The 15,552-nt window shown below is 39.7% G+C and overlaps 1 protein-coding gene across 4 annotated transcripts in view; it reads left to right on the top strand.

Moving 5' to 3' along the window:
- The window catches only part of bltp3a (bridge-like lipid transfer protein family member 3A), a 28,605-nt gene that overhangs the window by 10,362 nt on the left and 2,691 nt on the right, over positions 1-15,552 (top strand). Inside the window, exons 3-19 of one of the 4 annotated variants that reach the window (XM_062053228.1) lie at positions 1,652-1,690; positions 5,246-5,337; positions 5,416-5,605; positions 5,702-5,842; positions 6,016-6,186; positions 7,189-7,369; positions 7,445-7,531; positions 7,765-7,935; positions 8,974-9,101; positions 10,845-10,986; positions 11,152-11,177; positions 11,289-11,345; positions 11,586-12,634; positions 12,771-12,955; positions 13,036-13,175; positions 14,917-15,067; positions 15,221-15,471. In XM_062053228.1, coding sequence (XP_061909212.1) covers positions 1,652-1,690; positions 5,246-5,337; positions 5,416-5,605; positions 5,702-5,842; positions 6,016-6,186; positions 7,189-7,369; positions 7,445-7,531; positions 7,765-7,935; positions 8,974-9,101; positions 10,845-10,986; positions 11,152-11,177; positions 11,289-11,345; positions 11,586-12,634; positions 12,771-12,955; positions 13,036-13,175; positions 14,917-15,067; positions 15,221-15,471 — 3,201 coding nt within the window. Of the gene's footprint in view, positions 1-1,651; positions 1,691-5,245; positions 5,338-5,415; positions 5,606-5,701; positions 5,843-6,015; positions 6,187-7,188; positions 7,370-7,444; positions 7,532-7,764; positions 7,936-8,973; positions 9,102-10,844; positions 10,987-11,151; positions 11,346-11,417; positions 12,635-12,770; positions 12,956-13,035; positions 13,176-14,916; positions 15,068-15,220; positions 15,472-15,552 lie in introns of all 4 variants that reach the window. The other 3 variants (XM_062053226.1, XM_062053227.1, XM_062053224.1) reach the window with 3 other exon arrangements.

The following is a 15,552-nucleotide window of genomic DNA, read 5'->3' as shown; positions in this document are numbered from 1 at the left end:
ATGCATGTTTATAGGCCGAATTTTGACGAGAGCCAGTTGCCCTGTGTACGAGCGTTAGCTGGGCTGGAGGCTGCCTGCCCTGCTCAATACTGGCGCGACCTCAAAAAATGTTTTATCCAGCACTCACATATACAGAAAAAATTATGAAAACAGGGCCCAGGTTGAAAAAAACCGAAGTTTCCCTTTAACATTGTAGAGTTTTAACTTGCACTCACAGATGTAGCGACAAACTGTAGTTACTGACAATGTTTTTTTGAAGTGTTCCAGAGCCCATGTAGTGATATCCTTTACACACCGCCTGAGGCATCCAAGGTCACGGGCATTCAATGTTGGTTTTCGGCCTTGCCGCTTACGCGCATTGATTTCTCCAGATTCTCTGAACCTTTTGATGTTACGGACCGTAGCTGGTGAAATCTCTAAATTCCTTGCAATAGCTTGATGGGAAATGTTGTTCTTAAACAATTTGCTAATGCATTTGTTCACAAAGTGGTGACCCTCGCCCTTTCCTTGTTTGTGAATGACTGAGCATTTCATGGAAGCTGCTTTTATACCCAATCATGGCACCCACCTGTTCCCAATTAGCTTGTTCACCTGTGGGATGTTCCAAATAAGTGTTTCATGAGCATTCCCCAACTTTCTCAGTCTTTTTTGCCACATGTGCCAGCTTTTTATAAACATGTTGCAGGCATCAAATTCCAAATGAGCTAATATTTGCAAAAAATAACAACAAAGTTTTTCAGTTTGAACGTTAAGTATCTTGTCTTTGCAGTCTATTCAATTGAATATACGTTGAAAAGAATTTGCAAATTATTGTATTCTATTTATATTTAGGAGTTACACATTGTGCCAACTTCACTGGTTTTGGGTTTTGTATTTTGAGTGTTGTTATTTATGTATGAATGTTTGTATTCCCTTTTACTCGTATGCTGTACATATATAAAAAGCATTGTGAAATTTCAAACCCCAGAAAGAATAGCAGCTGCTATGGCAGCAGCTAATGGGGATCTTAATAAAAGATCCCCATTAAAAAAAGTAAAATGCAGCAAATGCCAAACACCCACGCAAACCCCCAAAACACATGTATGACAGAAATGAAAAAAAGAAGACAAAAAAACGGCAATAGAATTTAAAGTCCCTTTTGCAGTAATCCCACACAGCCAAACTGGATGAGAAGAAACGTGCTTTTATCTTGAAGCAGTAATTAAGTAAAATGCTGAGTTCATTTGTAAACAGACATATTTTAAACTAATTTCTATTTGTGTATTATTCCTCTTTCTAAATTCCACTGTAATCACAGTCTGAGTAGTTTAGAACATAAATTATTATTGTTGTCTGACACAGTGGATATTAAATACATTGACATGCATGCAAAAGCATCATGGATTGCCTTGCAAATATACTGTTATTAAGGGGTGCCTGCTGAAATCATAAAACTAAACACTTTTTCAAATTATAATTGTTCTTTTGCATTTACTTTGGCACAGTGGCGTTTTGTTATTGCTTTTTCATTACACGTTGAAAACCTGTGTCAGTGCGGGAAATATGTTGTAAAAATAAAGTACTTTTTTAGCTTTCTTGTATCACACTAGGCCAGGGACACAATGTTTTTAACTGGGCCTTAAGTGACTTTGCAGTCTTCTTGTCTTTTCAGATCCAATGGACCAAGTTAAAAACAAGTCCTATTTGTCTGGTAAGAGTTTGATTTTGGCCTCCCTGAAAAGCTCTTGCAACACTTTCATTCTCTCTTGGGGCCCTATTCTCTTGTTTGCCTTTAAGTATGTTTTAACACGTTTGAATTTACACATGTTTCTCTTATTCGTATTCTATTCCTATGGTTACGCCCACTCGCTTAAGTCAGGCGAAAGTGCTTAAGTTTTGAATAAAGGCGCGCTCATTACTAATGAGGTAGACTTTGTCATTTCACCTTTTTTTGTATCCATTAACCCATATTCAATTGTATTTACAATCCGCAAATTATGTAAAAATACCGTCTAAACATCACAAAATGCCACAATTTCAGACAGCCATTTTGAATATTCTGCTGCGAACGTCTTTGGCAATTTCTTTATATTTGGTTTCGGGTGACGTCATGATGGGAACGCATCTGCACTCTAACCATAGTATCAGATCAGTCATAGGGTTGTACGGTATACCGGTATTAGTATAGTACCGCGATACTAATGAATCATTTTCGGTACGATACTGTCTCTGAAACGTACCGGTCCCGCACCCCACCGCGCCCGCGTCGAAGTCACGTCGTGACATTCCTGGTTTACGAGCAGACGAGCATGTTCGGCGGCACACAATCACGGAGTACTTACAAGCAGACACAGTGTGTAGACAGAAAAGGGAGAACGGACACATTTTGCCTTAAAAACTAACAATAAAGGTGAAGTTATAACACTGAAACACCCTCAGGAAGAGGTACTTTAAGGACATGGCTAGCTAGCTAGCAGCTAACGTCCATCCGCCGTCGGCAGTGTTTTAGCTACTTCTAAATCACTAATCCTGGTCTCCATGGCGACAAATAAAGTACGTTTCTTACAATCATCATCCATGCAGTACGAGGAATAGCTAAACATGCTTCACTACACACCGTAGCTCAAAGGCATCAAAATGTAAACAAACGCCATTGGTGGGTATATACCTAATATCCACTGTAATGTTATCAAGTACAGGCACGTATCTAGTCGATACTACTATGATTACGTTGATATTTTTTGGCATCACAACATCTTTCGTTTTTTTAAAATGTATATTATTTTATAAACTCAGGAAATATGTGCCTGGACACATGAGGACTTTGAATATGACCAATGTATGATCCTGTAACTACTTGGTATCGGATTGATACCCAAATTTGTGGTATCATCCAAAACTAATGAAAAGTATCAAACAGCAGAAGAATAAGTGATTATTAAATTTAGTACCAAAATAATTTTGGTACCGGTACCAAAATATTGGTATCGTTACAACACTAATCAGTCATACTGAAAATATGCAAAAATTAGAAACAGATGTGCTGTATATCATTCACAATCCCTATGTTAGACAAGAACATAAATGTTTTTCTTTTTTTATGCATTCTAAGTCGTAAATAAATAAATAAAAAGTCAGCTAACAATTGAGTCAATGGGGCTCTCAATTCCCCCCACAAACACTCTAAATAACCATCCAAAACCTGCCAACAATATTTACATATCGTGACCTGAATATTAACCAAATATTAGCGATATTGTTATTATAAGACCTAACGCAGACAATCTATTTTTTAGCGGCGCATTGATAACAGACAGCTAACTAGCTCTCTGCTGCTGTACTGTGAGCTAACCGTGATGTCCTGCTGCTGCTACAGCTACTTCATCGCATCTCGGGCTCGTCAAAGTTATTCTAGATTATGAATCATGCCTCACATCTGGATAATAGGAGAGTTTAGCCATATATCTAGAAGTTGTTCATCTGTGACGTTCAATTTATACCCGGAGATAAAGACAAACACACACAACCATAGACAATGTCTGCAGGCAGCAACTTTTTATTTGAACTCTTTGTGTGAATTATGATAAATTCTTCATCCAAACGGGAATATTTAATATCCCATCTGTCCTCATTGCAGTGAGAGCAGACATTGTACAGTAAGCGATCGTTTTATCATGTTTGTAGTTTGTATTTCTGTTTGTAAATTTGTATGATGCCATAGTGTTTCACTAAAGCTGGATCTGTTTAGCACACAGCTTGTAAAACTTGTAGCTGACCCTCCCTATGTTCAGCATCAGAAATATAAAGTTCTGGATCATAGTTTTTCTAAAAGTAATCGTTTTTGGCTATCGCAAAGGCTGCATGATTTGCATTGTTGTTGATGGGAAAGGGATCTGTGTTTCCCACCTCTACGTCACGGATCACCTGACTGGCTTGCTCATTATCTCTCAAAATGGCTCAGGACTCTCAGTGAGATTGACACTATTTGAAAACATATCTATTTACTCCCAAACTTTTGTAAGTCTTTTGGTGTTATACATTAAATATATATGATAATAGCTTCAATATAGAGGCAACTTGTTTTTCCATTCTACTGGTACTTTGAATTTGAAAAAGCCTTACTAATCCAGGCAGTGCTTGTCACTTGAACGCGTGATGTCACTTGAACGTGTGTCTTCATGGTGATGTAGTGTGTACACAAGCTACAACATCTTCTTCTTTCTGGCTAGTTGTGAATAATAATCCGTAGATTAAACTTTATTTACCTAATTTTATAACCACCCTGATGTTATTTATTAATGTTAAGAGTTCTGTTTAGTACAAATTATGGCTGCACGATTTTTAGAAAAAACCTAATTGTGATTTTTGTCTTCAAAATTGCAATTTGATTTTTGTATTTTATACATAAAAATGCATAAAACTGCGAAAATAACGATTGAAGGAAGACATGTGACTTTTAGACTGTCAAACAACAGATTCTTGTCTCAAGGTGCCACACAGAACAATATGCAATAATTTACTTTAAAACATTTTGGGGTTATGCAGACATACTTAGATTTTGTCTACATCATGCTCTTAAACTGAAGAAATAACCGATAGAAATTTGGCTTTATAAATTATATTTTTCTCCTCCTATTTTCTGTTGCTTTGCACAACTTCTCACTAGCGAATCATGAGAAGGGAAGATTGTTACCGAGACAAAGATTGTGAATGACTGAAAAGAGGGCCCACTGTGTTCAATTATTTTTACTGTTGAATAAACGCCCTAAGCATGTGAGACATCTTTCTCCCTGTTTACAGCAAGAGACGAACAAAGGCGAGGCTCAACAATTTTTGTTGGCGAACATGTCTGTCACTCAAATGCTGGTGATAGGGGAGAAAAACAAAAACAAATCCTCAGCCTCTTTCAGATATTTACCGCACTAATTAAAACCTCAATGTCAATTCAATGTTGCTTAATCGTGCGATCCTAGTAGAAATGTTTGTGAAGCAGTGACCTCAAGTGCAATATAATGTATCACCTTCCAGGGGCTTTAGACTTATTCCAGCCTCAGAAGCGCGTTAAAACAAAAGTATTTGAGTCGATGGCAGAATATGCGGAAAGCAAGATTTAACAGGGAAAGCCCACTTTGCAGGTCTGCACCTTTTAGAGTGAACATCTTGAATGTAATATTTACAGTCTGTTATTTTGCACATTGGGTTGTGTTCTTTATCTTTTGTAAATATTTTTATGCATACATGCTCAATTGTTTCCCGGTTTGTACAGTTCTTGGATAAGGTGGAGGTAGAAATGAGAACGTGTGAGGAGCCACGTCCTCCCAATGGCCCCTCTCCTATTGCCATCACAGCAGGTCAGAGGTAAGCCTGCGAGGAATCTTGCTGAGTCATTGTTTTGCATCTGGCACTTGGACTCACATCTGCTGTGACTGTTGACAGCGAGTACGGCTTTGCGGAGAAAGTGGTGGAGGGCATGTCTGTTCGAATCAACTCCATCACCATCAAAGTCCAGGCTCGGGCCTTCCATGCGTCCTTTGAGCTGTGGCAGCTGCAGGGCAACAGCCTTAACCCTAAATGGGAGCGCAGCGACCTCCGCAACACCCGCATCCCTGACCCGAAGAGAGGAGAGGTCCATCACACATATATTCCACTTTACGTTTCAGTGAAGCAAATTAAATGTTCTGTAAAGTATTCTGATTTGAAAACAATGTGTTTTCTGCTTCAGGTGTTGACGTTCAAGGAAATAAACTGGCAGACTTTACGTATCGAGGCAGACGCCATCGAGAGTGACGATCAGGATCTAGGTAGCACTCCTTTGCGCCTCATCACTAACCAGGGGCGCATTCAGATTGCTCTAAAACGCAGAGTGAGACATTTATTAGTCATTCTTTTACTACTATATTCTGAGAAAATTTCATATGCATGAATGTGATAAGTAAATCATACATAATGTGTATGTGATGACAAAGCAATTGTGGACATGTGGTTTAGCGTGCATAAGAAGTATCGTTGTCACAAATGCTTCATTGTTCCATCCAGATAAAGGACTGCAACGTGCTGGCTTCCAAACTGCTTTTTATTCTGGATGACTTGTTGTGGGTGCTGACGGACTCCCAACTCAAAGCCATCATCCGCTATTCTAAGTCTCTCAGTGAGGCTATGGAGAAGTCGGCCCAGCAAAGGAAAAGCATGACCGCAGAGTCCCTGCAGGTACTTCCCGTTGTGATGACGTCAGTAAAAGTCAATGGATGGACTAAATAGATTAAGTGGGCGTTTTCAGTCTTATAGCATTACCACCTTTTTTCATCTGAAGCCCAGTTTCCACACCTGTTGTACCACTAGAGTTTGATATTTGTTCTTCCCAACTATAAAATCCAATCCAATACAACTTTATTCATAGAGCACTTTAAAAACAAGTGGACAAAAGTGCTATACAGAACACTTATTAATATAAAATAATAATAATAAAAGGCACATAACCTAACAAAGACAGAAAAATACAGCTAATACACACCTAAAATAAAATTAAGATATAAAAACGTGTGTTAAAAGTATAACTAAAATAAACCACAATAGAAACCAATAAAATTGAATAAAAAAAGCTATTTGTAACAAAGGTTTTCCCAACAATATACAGTATTGTCTTTGCTTTGTATTGTTTTCCTAGCAATAAGCATACATGTACAGACGTTATGACGCTGAGTTTGCACTGAATACATTTTAAATGTATGATTTATATTATATAAATAATATTGGATATTATAAAATGTATTTTTAATGAGATAAAGTAAACGCTTAAAAAGAAAATTAATCTATTTTATTTGGGGATGGGGAGTAATTATTTCTTTTAATCAGATTAATAATGATTATTAACAGGTTATTATTTGCATTAAAAAAATAACATTTGCTGAAGAAAATACCCCAATATTTGGATATGGGAACTCTTTTTCACTATACACACTTTTCAGTTTACGAACCATGTTGAAGAACCAATTAAGTTCGTAAATCAAGGCTCCATTGTATACGCATATTCCCAAAAAATTGTGAATTGGCAAAGCCGCAATATTTGAAATGCGATGTGGTGAGGGACAACTGTCCAAGACTGTACAAGATTAAAGCAATATTTTTTGTGATTAATTAAATGGGTTAACTCTTATTTTTGAAAGCCCCACTACTATTAGTCCATTTAATTTTCTTACTTGTGCGTTGCAGACTGCGCCTCCATCACCTGGTCTTCATAACCTTTGGACAGATTCACCACCCCCTCCTAGTGCCTCACCCAACAACACGAGTCACTACTTTGATCGCTTCGACGTGAAAGAGTCTTCTTACCACACCTTTGTTTCTCGCTTGGACTTGCATGTATGCAATGACAGTTCTTCAGTGGCTGAAGGTAGATGGGACTTGTGTTAAAATACAATTGTCTGAGAAAGCATCATCACCCACAGCAACTACAATTTAATGTCAGATGTAGAAGAACCTCCAGTGTTACAGGGCGCCATGCAGCTGACCTTCAGGAAGTTGGGGTTTGACTACTATCCCGTCCATAGACCCGGTGAGTGGAATAAAGTTGGTGTGTCGCTAAAAAAATTTTTCAATTGGGACTCGCTGTTCTAAGAAATTTATTTGGGAAAGTTATACTATAAAACATTGTAAAGGAACATTTCTCAATCTGAAGCAGTGCCTTTTTAACTGTAATTTATGCTATATTGCCATCACTGGTGTAATTGTTACAGTTGTTTTTAAGTTGCTGCTTCTGAACTGCCATGTGGTATTGCTCCTTCACAGCTGATGGATGTCGGCACTGGGAACGGTACAGTGGAGCCATGGATGCTCAGGCCCAGTGGGCAGGGAAACTGCTGCAGGAGTACCAGAGAAGAGCTGATGCCTCAGTGTTCCCAGGGCCACATACTGTAGGGCCTGAGCCTCACAATAACTCACCTGCAAAAAGAGCTCAAGGTATGGGTTTTTCCTGACCTTTTCATTGGACGCGCTACAGTACACTTCAATATTAAGCTGCAGTGCCTATATTTTTCCTTATCTTTGAAACAAATAATTGGGGAAAAAAAGACACATTTTAATTAACAAAATATTCTCTTAGGGAGCTTTTTCAGTTGTGTTACTTTGCGAATGTTAATTGTAGGGCTGTCAACAGTAACAGACTAAGTCATGTAATTAATCACAAAACATTATTGCATTATTCATGTACATGCACAGATTAATCATGGACTGTACATGCTTCTTTATTGTACCTTAACTAATATGGTCAGTGATCAGATCAATGCACTCTGATTGGTGTGCTAGCTGGCAAATTTTACTCCAAAATACACCCTGACTTTACACTTTATAAAATTGTTACCAAGTTTTGAGCAAATAAATTACATGCATTCAAGTAAAACATTTAAAAAAATGTTCCTGACGATATTCTGACAATAAAGTTGCATTTGTGTCCAAATTTTGGGGTACTTTGAAGTTAAGTGAGTAATAACCTGTGATTAATCATCCATCCATCCATTTTCTACCGCTTGTCCCGTTCGGGGTCGCGGGGGGTGCTGGAGCCTATCTCAGCTGCATTCGGGCGGAAGGCGGGGTACACCCTGGACAAGTCGCCACCTCATGATTAATCCAAATTCAAAGGTGTTAATAATCTGAACTCTAGTTAGTAGTAATACCACAGGGAAAATTATAGCCTAAAAATAACGTCACATCAAAATAAGTCAATTATCATCGCACATGGGTTAAGAGAAACTATAAGGGTTGTTAAGAACAAGTTTAGTTTAAGAACACAATATTTAGTCAGATTCAAGGAGGTAATTAGTTGTCAGTCACTGCATGTAAAGAGACAATCAATGCCTATGCCAACACAGGAATAACACAGAAATGTCTCAGAAAGGTCAGAGTTAAGATTAGAAAACAACCATTCACTGGTTGTAAAGTATTAGTGCGATACAATGCAACACTAAACAGCTAAGCACGTTGTGTTCTCTCTCACTACAGATGGAGCAACTAGTCCAAAGTCAAGGTGCTCTGAAAAAGACCAGATAGCCAGAAGCCAGAGCTCCTCACTAAAAAGGTTGCGGTCAAGTTGTGTGGTGGTCCGGATGGATGACGTTGACATTCACCAGGCAAGTTTCTATAATGCCTTGATTTAATTTACCTGCTAATGTGTTTCCCTGTAAGTTAAGCACTGAACAGATGCGGGCTTGTTCGTATCATAGCATAAACATAGATGCTACATCTACTGTATGCTAACTATAGATGTATTTTATGTTTCATTTTTCAAACAGTTTTTGCTAGTCCACAATATGTACACCTGACTGCCATATTTTAAAGTGCTCGATCAGATGTGTAAACTATTTAATAGGAATTTTTTTGGTAAACAAAAACAAATCAGTTCCTCAGCAGGTTTATAGAATAGCCTTTTTTATAATTTGATTGTACAATTGGTCATGTTTAACCCACATGTTTCACTGTGAAATTATTATTTTCAAGGTTATTTTAAGGTGCTTTTAGTTCCCCTTCCGATACAGACCCTCAGGGAAATTGTTTCTCTGATTCTCATTTCATAAAAGATGTGGTTACAAGGCCAGGTGAACCCAGATTTAGGGAAGTGACAATATTATATGCTGTTCAAAAATGGTTTAAAAACCAAAATACCCAGGATTCAAAAATACAAAATCAAATGTCTGCAACTCTCTATAGCTCACAAAAACTAAGGACACACAAGAAGCTAGGCAGCCACAGATTCCCATGTGCAGACTCACTCAAAAGACATAAGACGACCAGACAATACTCAAAAATGAAACCTGTACTACAATGCAGAATGTATTTTTACCCATGATAAGTTTGACAGTTACGACGGATATGCAGTACTACAAAGCTGGTTAGCTTTGTAGCTACGTAGCCATGGTAACTTAAACAGTAGAGCAGTGTTGCCGACTTGGTGACTTTTTCGCTAAATCTAAAGCGACTAACGACAAACCTAACAACTTTTTCTGATTTTTTTGAAAACCTGAAAGCATGTATCACTCTGCAGTAAATGTCCTAAACGAGCAGCAGGTGCTGCCAAGAACCCCTCCTCAAAGGCGGTCAGTTTAACTGGTGCCTCGCGCAGCAGTCCCAGTTTCAGTCAGAGCAAAAGAGGAGGCCACACGCCTCCGCGTCTAGACTCCAAATTAAATGCATACAGTATGTGTAAAGCTGCCTCTATTTTCTGCCTTGGTTTACAGAGTGAGATGTACATGTAAATGTTTCTTTGCTGTCCTGTCACACTAAGATAAATCTCATCGTTCATGTAATGAGCCAGCCAGCCAGTAGATTCAGGTCGTTTGTGAATGTCACAACACCTCATTCTTTTAATCAAATTTGATACTCTAACATTTAACAATGCAGAACAAAATTGATTTAAATTCAAAGAAAAAGAAAAATCAACTTAAGAAAGTTAATTTGCAGTTCTAATTATAATTAGCCTATTTTTTTTAACTCACTTTTGTATTTTTTCACAATGCTATTCCTCTCTACATTGTTCATTGCAATCAATTATGCAAAGGAGGGGATGACATTATCTAGTGACATTTAGGACCGCCAATAGCTGCTTTCCTTACAGAGAAGTTGGCAAAACTGGCTTAGCGATAAAAGCACCACCTACTGACCTCTCGGTTGTCTCTGAAAATGACAGTACAGTTCATTGACAATACTTACGAGATTGACTCCAATTGTAAGAGTGCTGAGATCAGACAAAACCCTTTCAGTGGCTATGTGGAAATCCTACTAAGTTTTTACTTTTTCTATACAAATAATAATAATCTAACTGTGAATTAATTGTCCATATTTTTTACTTAGTTACTCTTGTCATTTTTTCCATTCAGGTGTCGACAAAGGGCCGTCAGAACAAAAAAACTAAGCCTTTGTTGTCCTGTAATCGTAAAGCTCTACATCTGCCAGACAATGTACCAGCAATACATCTGCAGTTTACTGAATACTACTTTCCCAACAACTCCACTTGCTCAGGTAACTTAGGTTTTTGTTTTTGGCTTCTCTTTTCACTTTAGCTGTTTTTTACTATAGCATAATTATTAGAACAGACCTGTTGCACATTTGCAAATTATGAAGTTCATTTTCTTGAAATGATGAAATTTCAACAACTATTGCCCTTTTTCTATTTCCTACTTTCAGTGCCAACCGCAAACTTGTACTCCCAGGTAAATGGCCTCCAGCTGTGTGTGGACCCACAGAGTGTGTTGTGGATAAATCTGTTTTCCAGAGGGCTGCTACACACTCTGCATCAGGTCAAAGCGTTCTACCATTTACAGGACAGCAGCAAAGCAGACGAGCATGTAGACATCCGTCTGGATGCAGCTCAGCTTAAGGTGAACTGGGTAGTTACATATTTTGATTGGAAAAGAAAAAAGTCAGTTTTCTTCAACACTTGTTTTGTTTAGGTGATAATACCCCTGGATTCTTCCATATTGGATCATCCAGAGCGTCCACAGTCCCTCTCAATCACTGTACCTCAGATGGTTGTCAGCAACACCCGCTACTGCCCTCATGGCTCCAGAGCCGACCTCAACATTACTTGTGACACATTTGCAAGCTGTTCTTTCTTCCAGCCCACGCCGCCCTGTCCTTATCCGAGAGATCGCCTTGCCTTCTGCGCAATACCATCAAGCTTCCTCCAGCATTCGCTAGAGACGACACCGCCGCCAGTGGGTACAAGGCAACTACGGTCCCAGGATGTGTGGTCCCTGAGCCTATCCCGTGTTACTTTAGGTTTTGATGGGGCTAGAATCCTTCCCAAGGGCAAAACGCAACCTTTTATTGAACCCTTTGCTATGTCTGCATGGATGTGCCAGCCTTCTGGCTGGACAAGTGGTTCATGTTCCCCCTCCATCCCCAGCGTGGGCCATCAGCCTTCCTCAGAGCCACCCAAAGAAGATGCTTCACTTGCCTCTTTTCACTTAATAGCTCATGCCATCACTCCAGTGAAGATGTGGCTGAACCACTATCAGTACGTTGCTTTGCTGAGAATGAAAGACGCCCTGGCCCGTTTGGGCATGGAATTAAGTCGAGATCAAAGGGACATTAGGGAGGCTTGTGATCAAAAGACAAAACCGGTCACAGTGTGTCTTGCCATGCTGCTGGACTTGGTGGAAGTGGGTCTTCTGTTGCCACCAGCCGTCACAGAGCCTGAGGAAGAGATTCTGCATACTCCAGAAACAGACAGCCCCAGCATAACAGACTCGGACATCTCCCCCACTCATCAGTCTGAAGAATTGATCCCGGAGGACAGCAGCTTAGAAAACGGTGTGGCCTCCCTCAGCGCAGCCCTCAATACATTTGATCAAGATGGCACAGTTGAGGAAGCACATGAGGCTGTCGAAGAGGGACTGGAAGGTGATGCTTCAACACCCCTTGAAGAGACCCCCATCATGTCCCCTCAACTCTCACCCGGAATCTCTCCTGCCCTCTCCCGAGAACCGTCCACCTTCAGCTTGGAGGGAGAGCTGTCAAGCGCCATCAACGTCACCAAAGATGCGACCAAAGACGCCATCAGTGCCTCACTGGATTTGACCAAAGGGGCGTTTTCAATAACAAAAGACGCGTTCAGCATGTTGAGTCGCGGCTCAGGGATGAGCAAATTATTCAGTCCTCACGCCAAGTAAGTGCTGGTGCTCGCCTGCTGAGGTGTTGGCAATATAATCAGACGTCTGGAGGCCATCTTGTGCCCCACATGCTTCCGTTGGCTCTTTATGATTTTCACAACTGTGCGTGTGTATGTTGTTGTGCGTTTACAGGGAACAAGTCCAACGCCCAGAAGAATCGACCCCCTCTCTGGCGACTAGTCTGCGGCAGCAAATGATGAAGCAGTCGCCTTCCCAGCATTCTTTTGACAGCGCCATCTTGGATGGTAGTCTGCCTGATGAAAATCTCTCTGTGGGCAGTGACATCAGCGACAATTTTGTTGTTCTCATGGAATCAGGTGCTGAGAATATTTCCAATGTTATTTCTGTCTGTGACACCGATTATGATTTTTGTTGACGTTTTGTATGATGTTTCCAGAGTCATGTGGAGATTCTCCACATTTCAACATCAATCCTGCAGGCAGCCAAGGCAGCCCTGCTCCTGCGACGGAAGGAGGATCTTCAGCTGATCTCAGCAGCTCCCTGTCTCTAAGTATAGAGGATGTATCTCCAGAAATGGTAAGTTCCTACTTTCAGGGAACATATTTATGAAGTTACTTATGCAATCGTCCCTATTTATCGGGGTTAATTAGTACCAGACATGACCGTGGTAAAAGAAATTCCACGACATAGGATTATTATTATAAATCAAGTATTGTCATAGTTGGAACATAAACAACTGTTTACAATCTTCTAAATATGTTTTTTCAACATTGTTAGGGCGCTCTAAACTTGAAATAACACCCATGTAGTCAGTCACGTTTACACTCGTTACACCAAATATAGTACCGGTAGTCTTGAATATGTTCTACTGTAGATTAAAGTACTCACCGGTGGCCCAGAGGATCCCCAAAAGCGTCATTGCTATGGCCGTCGCACTGCCATGACGTGGAAATACTTGGTCACATCCTGAGTAATTCAACAGTAAACAGTCGCAGCTACGATTGTTAGCTTTGTTGTTAGCATTCCGTCTTGTTAGCAATGCATGTTTGCATTCCACATTGCTCACACCAAAGTTATTGATGTCAAAGATTAAGTGCATCTTGAATCAAGAATCTTCTCTTTGCCCAAACATGTTAAGTGATAGCAGTCTCAGTTAGCCCGAAGTGCCATTATGAAGATTAGCAACCTGTTGTTGTTATTAGCATGGTTCACCCTTAACCCGTAAATAGAAGTCCCGCTTGGTGACTATCTTAATCGATTGCCATAACATAATAGTGGAAAATAGGACAAATACTGCTACATAAATTGAACTTAACTTAAAGGGACTGTTTGCAACTTGCTCACATTTATATTTTTCAAAGTAAAATATACAACAAGAGCACCATTGGCTAGCTTATGTTATCAATAGTGGTTTAACGGAACACATTTGTGTTAAAACTATTATACTTTTCCCAATTACTAAGTTTGTGTAGTAGACATTTTTACAGGCCAAAAATAAAATGACTGGTGTTTACGGCAATCACTTACCCTGTCTCGTCCACACGTACCCCCAGGCAATATACATTTAATGATAGCTTACTGACTATCCAAATCACTATTATTGGCGACCAACACCCAAAGCTAGGTTTAAAAAAAAAAAATGCGCGCATGCGTTTTGTACGTACGTAGTTACGTCCTAGGAGCTTTAAGTGGGTGGGATATAACGCTTAAAATACATTGGAAAGTTAGCATCCTTTAAGCATCTGTGTAAATGTTACAAAAAGCCCCTTTAACACTTAATTTAGGCTCCAATTTTTTTTTTTTTTATTGTTTTTTTAATCTGCAATGTAATGAAGCCATTACTGTATATTTAAAACATGAAATAGCGAGGGACAGTTGTATACTGTACAGCAAAGCTAGTCAGCTAAATTGTTCGACGGGCCACATTTTCAGAATGTTAAGGACTCGGGGGGGCCAAAATGTTCTATTTCTTTTGTCAGAGTAACACATTTCACACAAAAAACAGCCTTGTTATGCAAAGTTCAAGTGTCTATGCATGTTAAAATGTCAATGCAAGGATCTGCCAATGATGACTGGTCCAAGTTCCTCTGTACAACAGGAGCACTGTAGTGTTTTTAGGAATTTGCTTCAAAAATATTTAGTCTCTCACAAGTTTTAAACTGAATTTGGGGGTGGGAGGTTAGACTTTGGGGGCTGGAGCCTATCTCAGCTGCACTCAGGTGGAAGGCGGGGTTATCAAGTCAAATTATACATAAAATTATGCTCCTCCATCAATTGATCTTTACGAATTTTGAAATGTGATGTGTGTGTCTTACAGTCCTCTGTGTTGCTATTGATTCTGAGTGGGACAGCCTGCACAATGGAAGTAAATGGAGAGGACCAAGTTATTGCTGTGCAAGCCCAGAATTTGAACTCTGTACAAATGGGTAACATCAGGGTTTCCGATCTGCTGGCTGGTCTCATACAAGGTGACTAACAAGGACTGCTGCTGACATAAAAGGAAACAGATTTCTAATCCCAAGATAAAAGCCACACCTATAACCATATGCATGTTTTATATTAAACTGGTTGGTAATTTAGGGTCTCTACTTGGCCCACGACTTCTTCTTTTGTTTTTGCAGCTCCTGCCCACAAGCAGAATGGACAGAGTAGCAGGGACTCTCCTGCAGTGTGCATGCGAGTAGAGACAGGCCCATCTGCAGGCCGACACACTGACACGGCTTTTAGCACGCTAAATGTGAGAGTGCAAGACTGTCATGCTGAGCTTTTAGCCTCCACTCTAGCAAACATTGGGCCTTTTCTGGAGGACGAGTTCAGTGTTGATGGTCAGCCAATAAAGTTACATTTGAGCAATGTAACTGTCACTGTGAAGGTGGGTTGTAGAAGTCTCTTTTAGTTTTGCAATTACTCGCGACATTAGTCTTTTTGGGGAGTGATGCCACTCTTATTGTGC

Source organism: Entelurus aequoreus, linkage group LG07 (genome assembly GCF_033978785.1).
Source record: "Entelurus aequoreus isolate RoL-2023_Sb linkage group LG07, RoL_Eaeq_v1.1, whole genome shotgun sequence".
In the NCBI taxonomy this organism is placed as follows: Eukaryota; Metazoa; Chordata; class Actinopteri; order Syngnathiformes; family Syngnathidae; genus Entelurus; species Entelurus aequoreus.
Note: the sequence above shows the minus strand (reverse complement) of the source record. Positions and strands in the feature narration are given on the sequence as shown.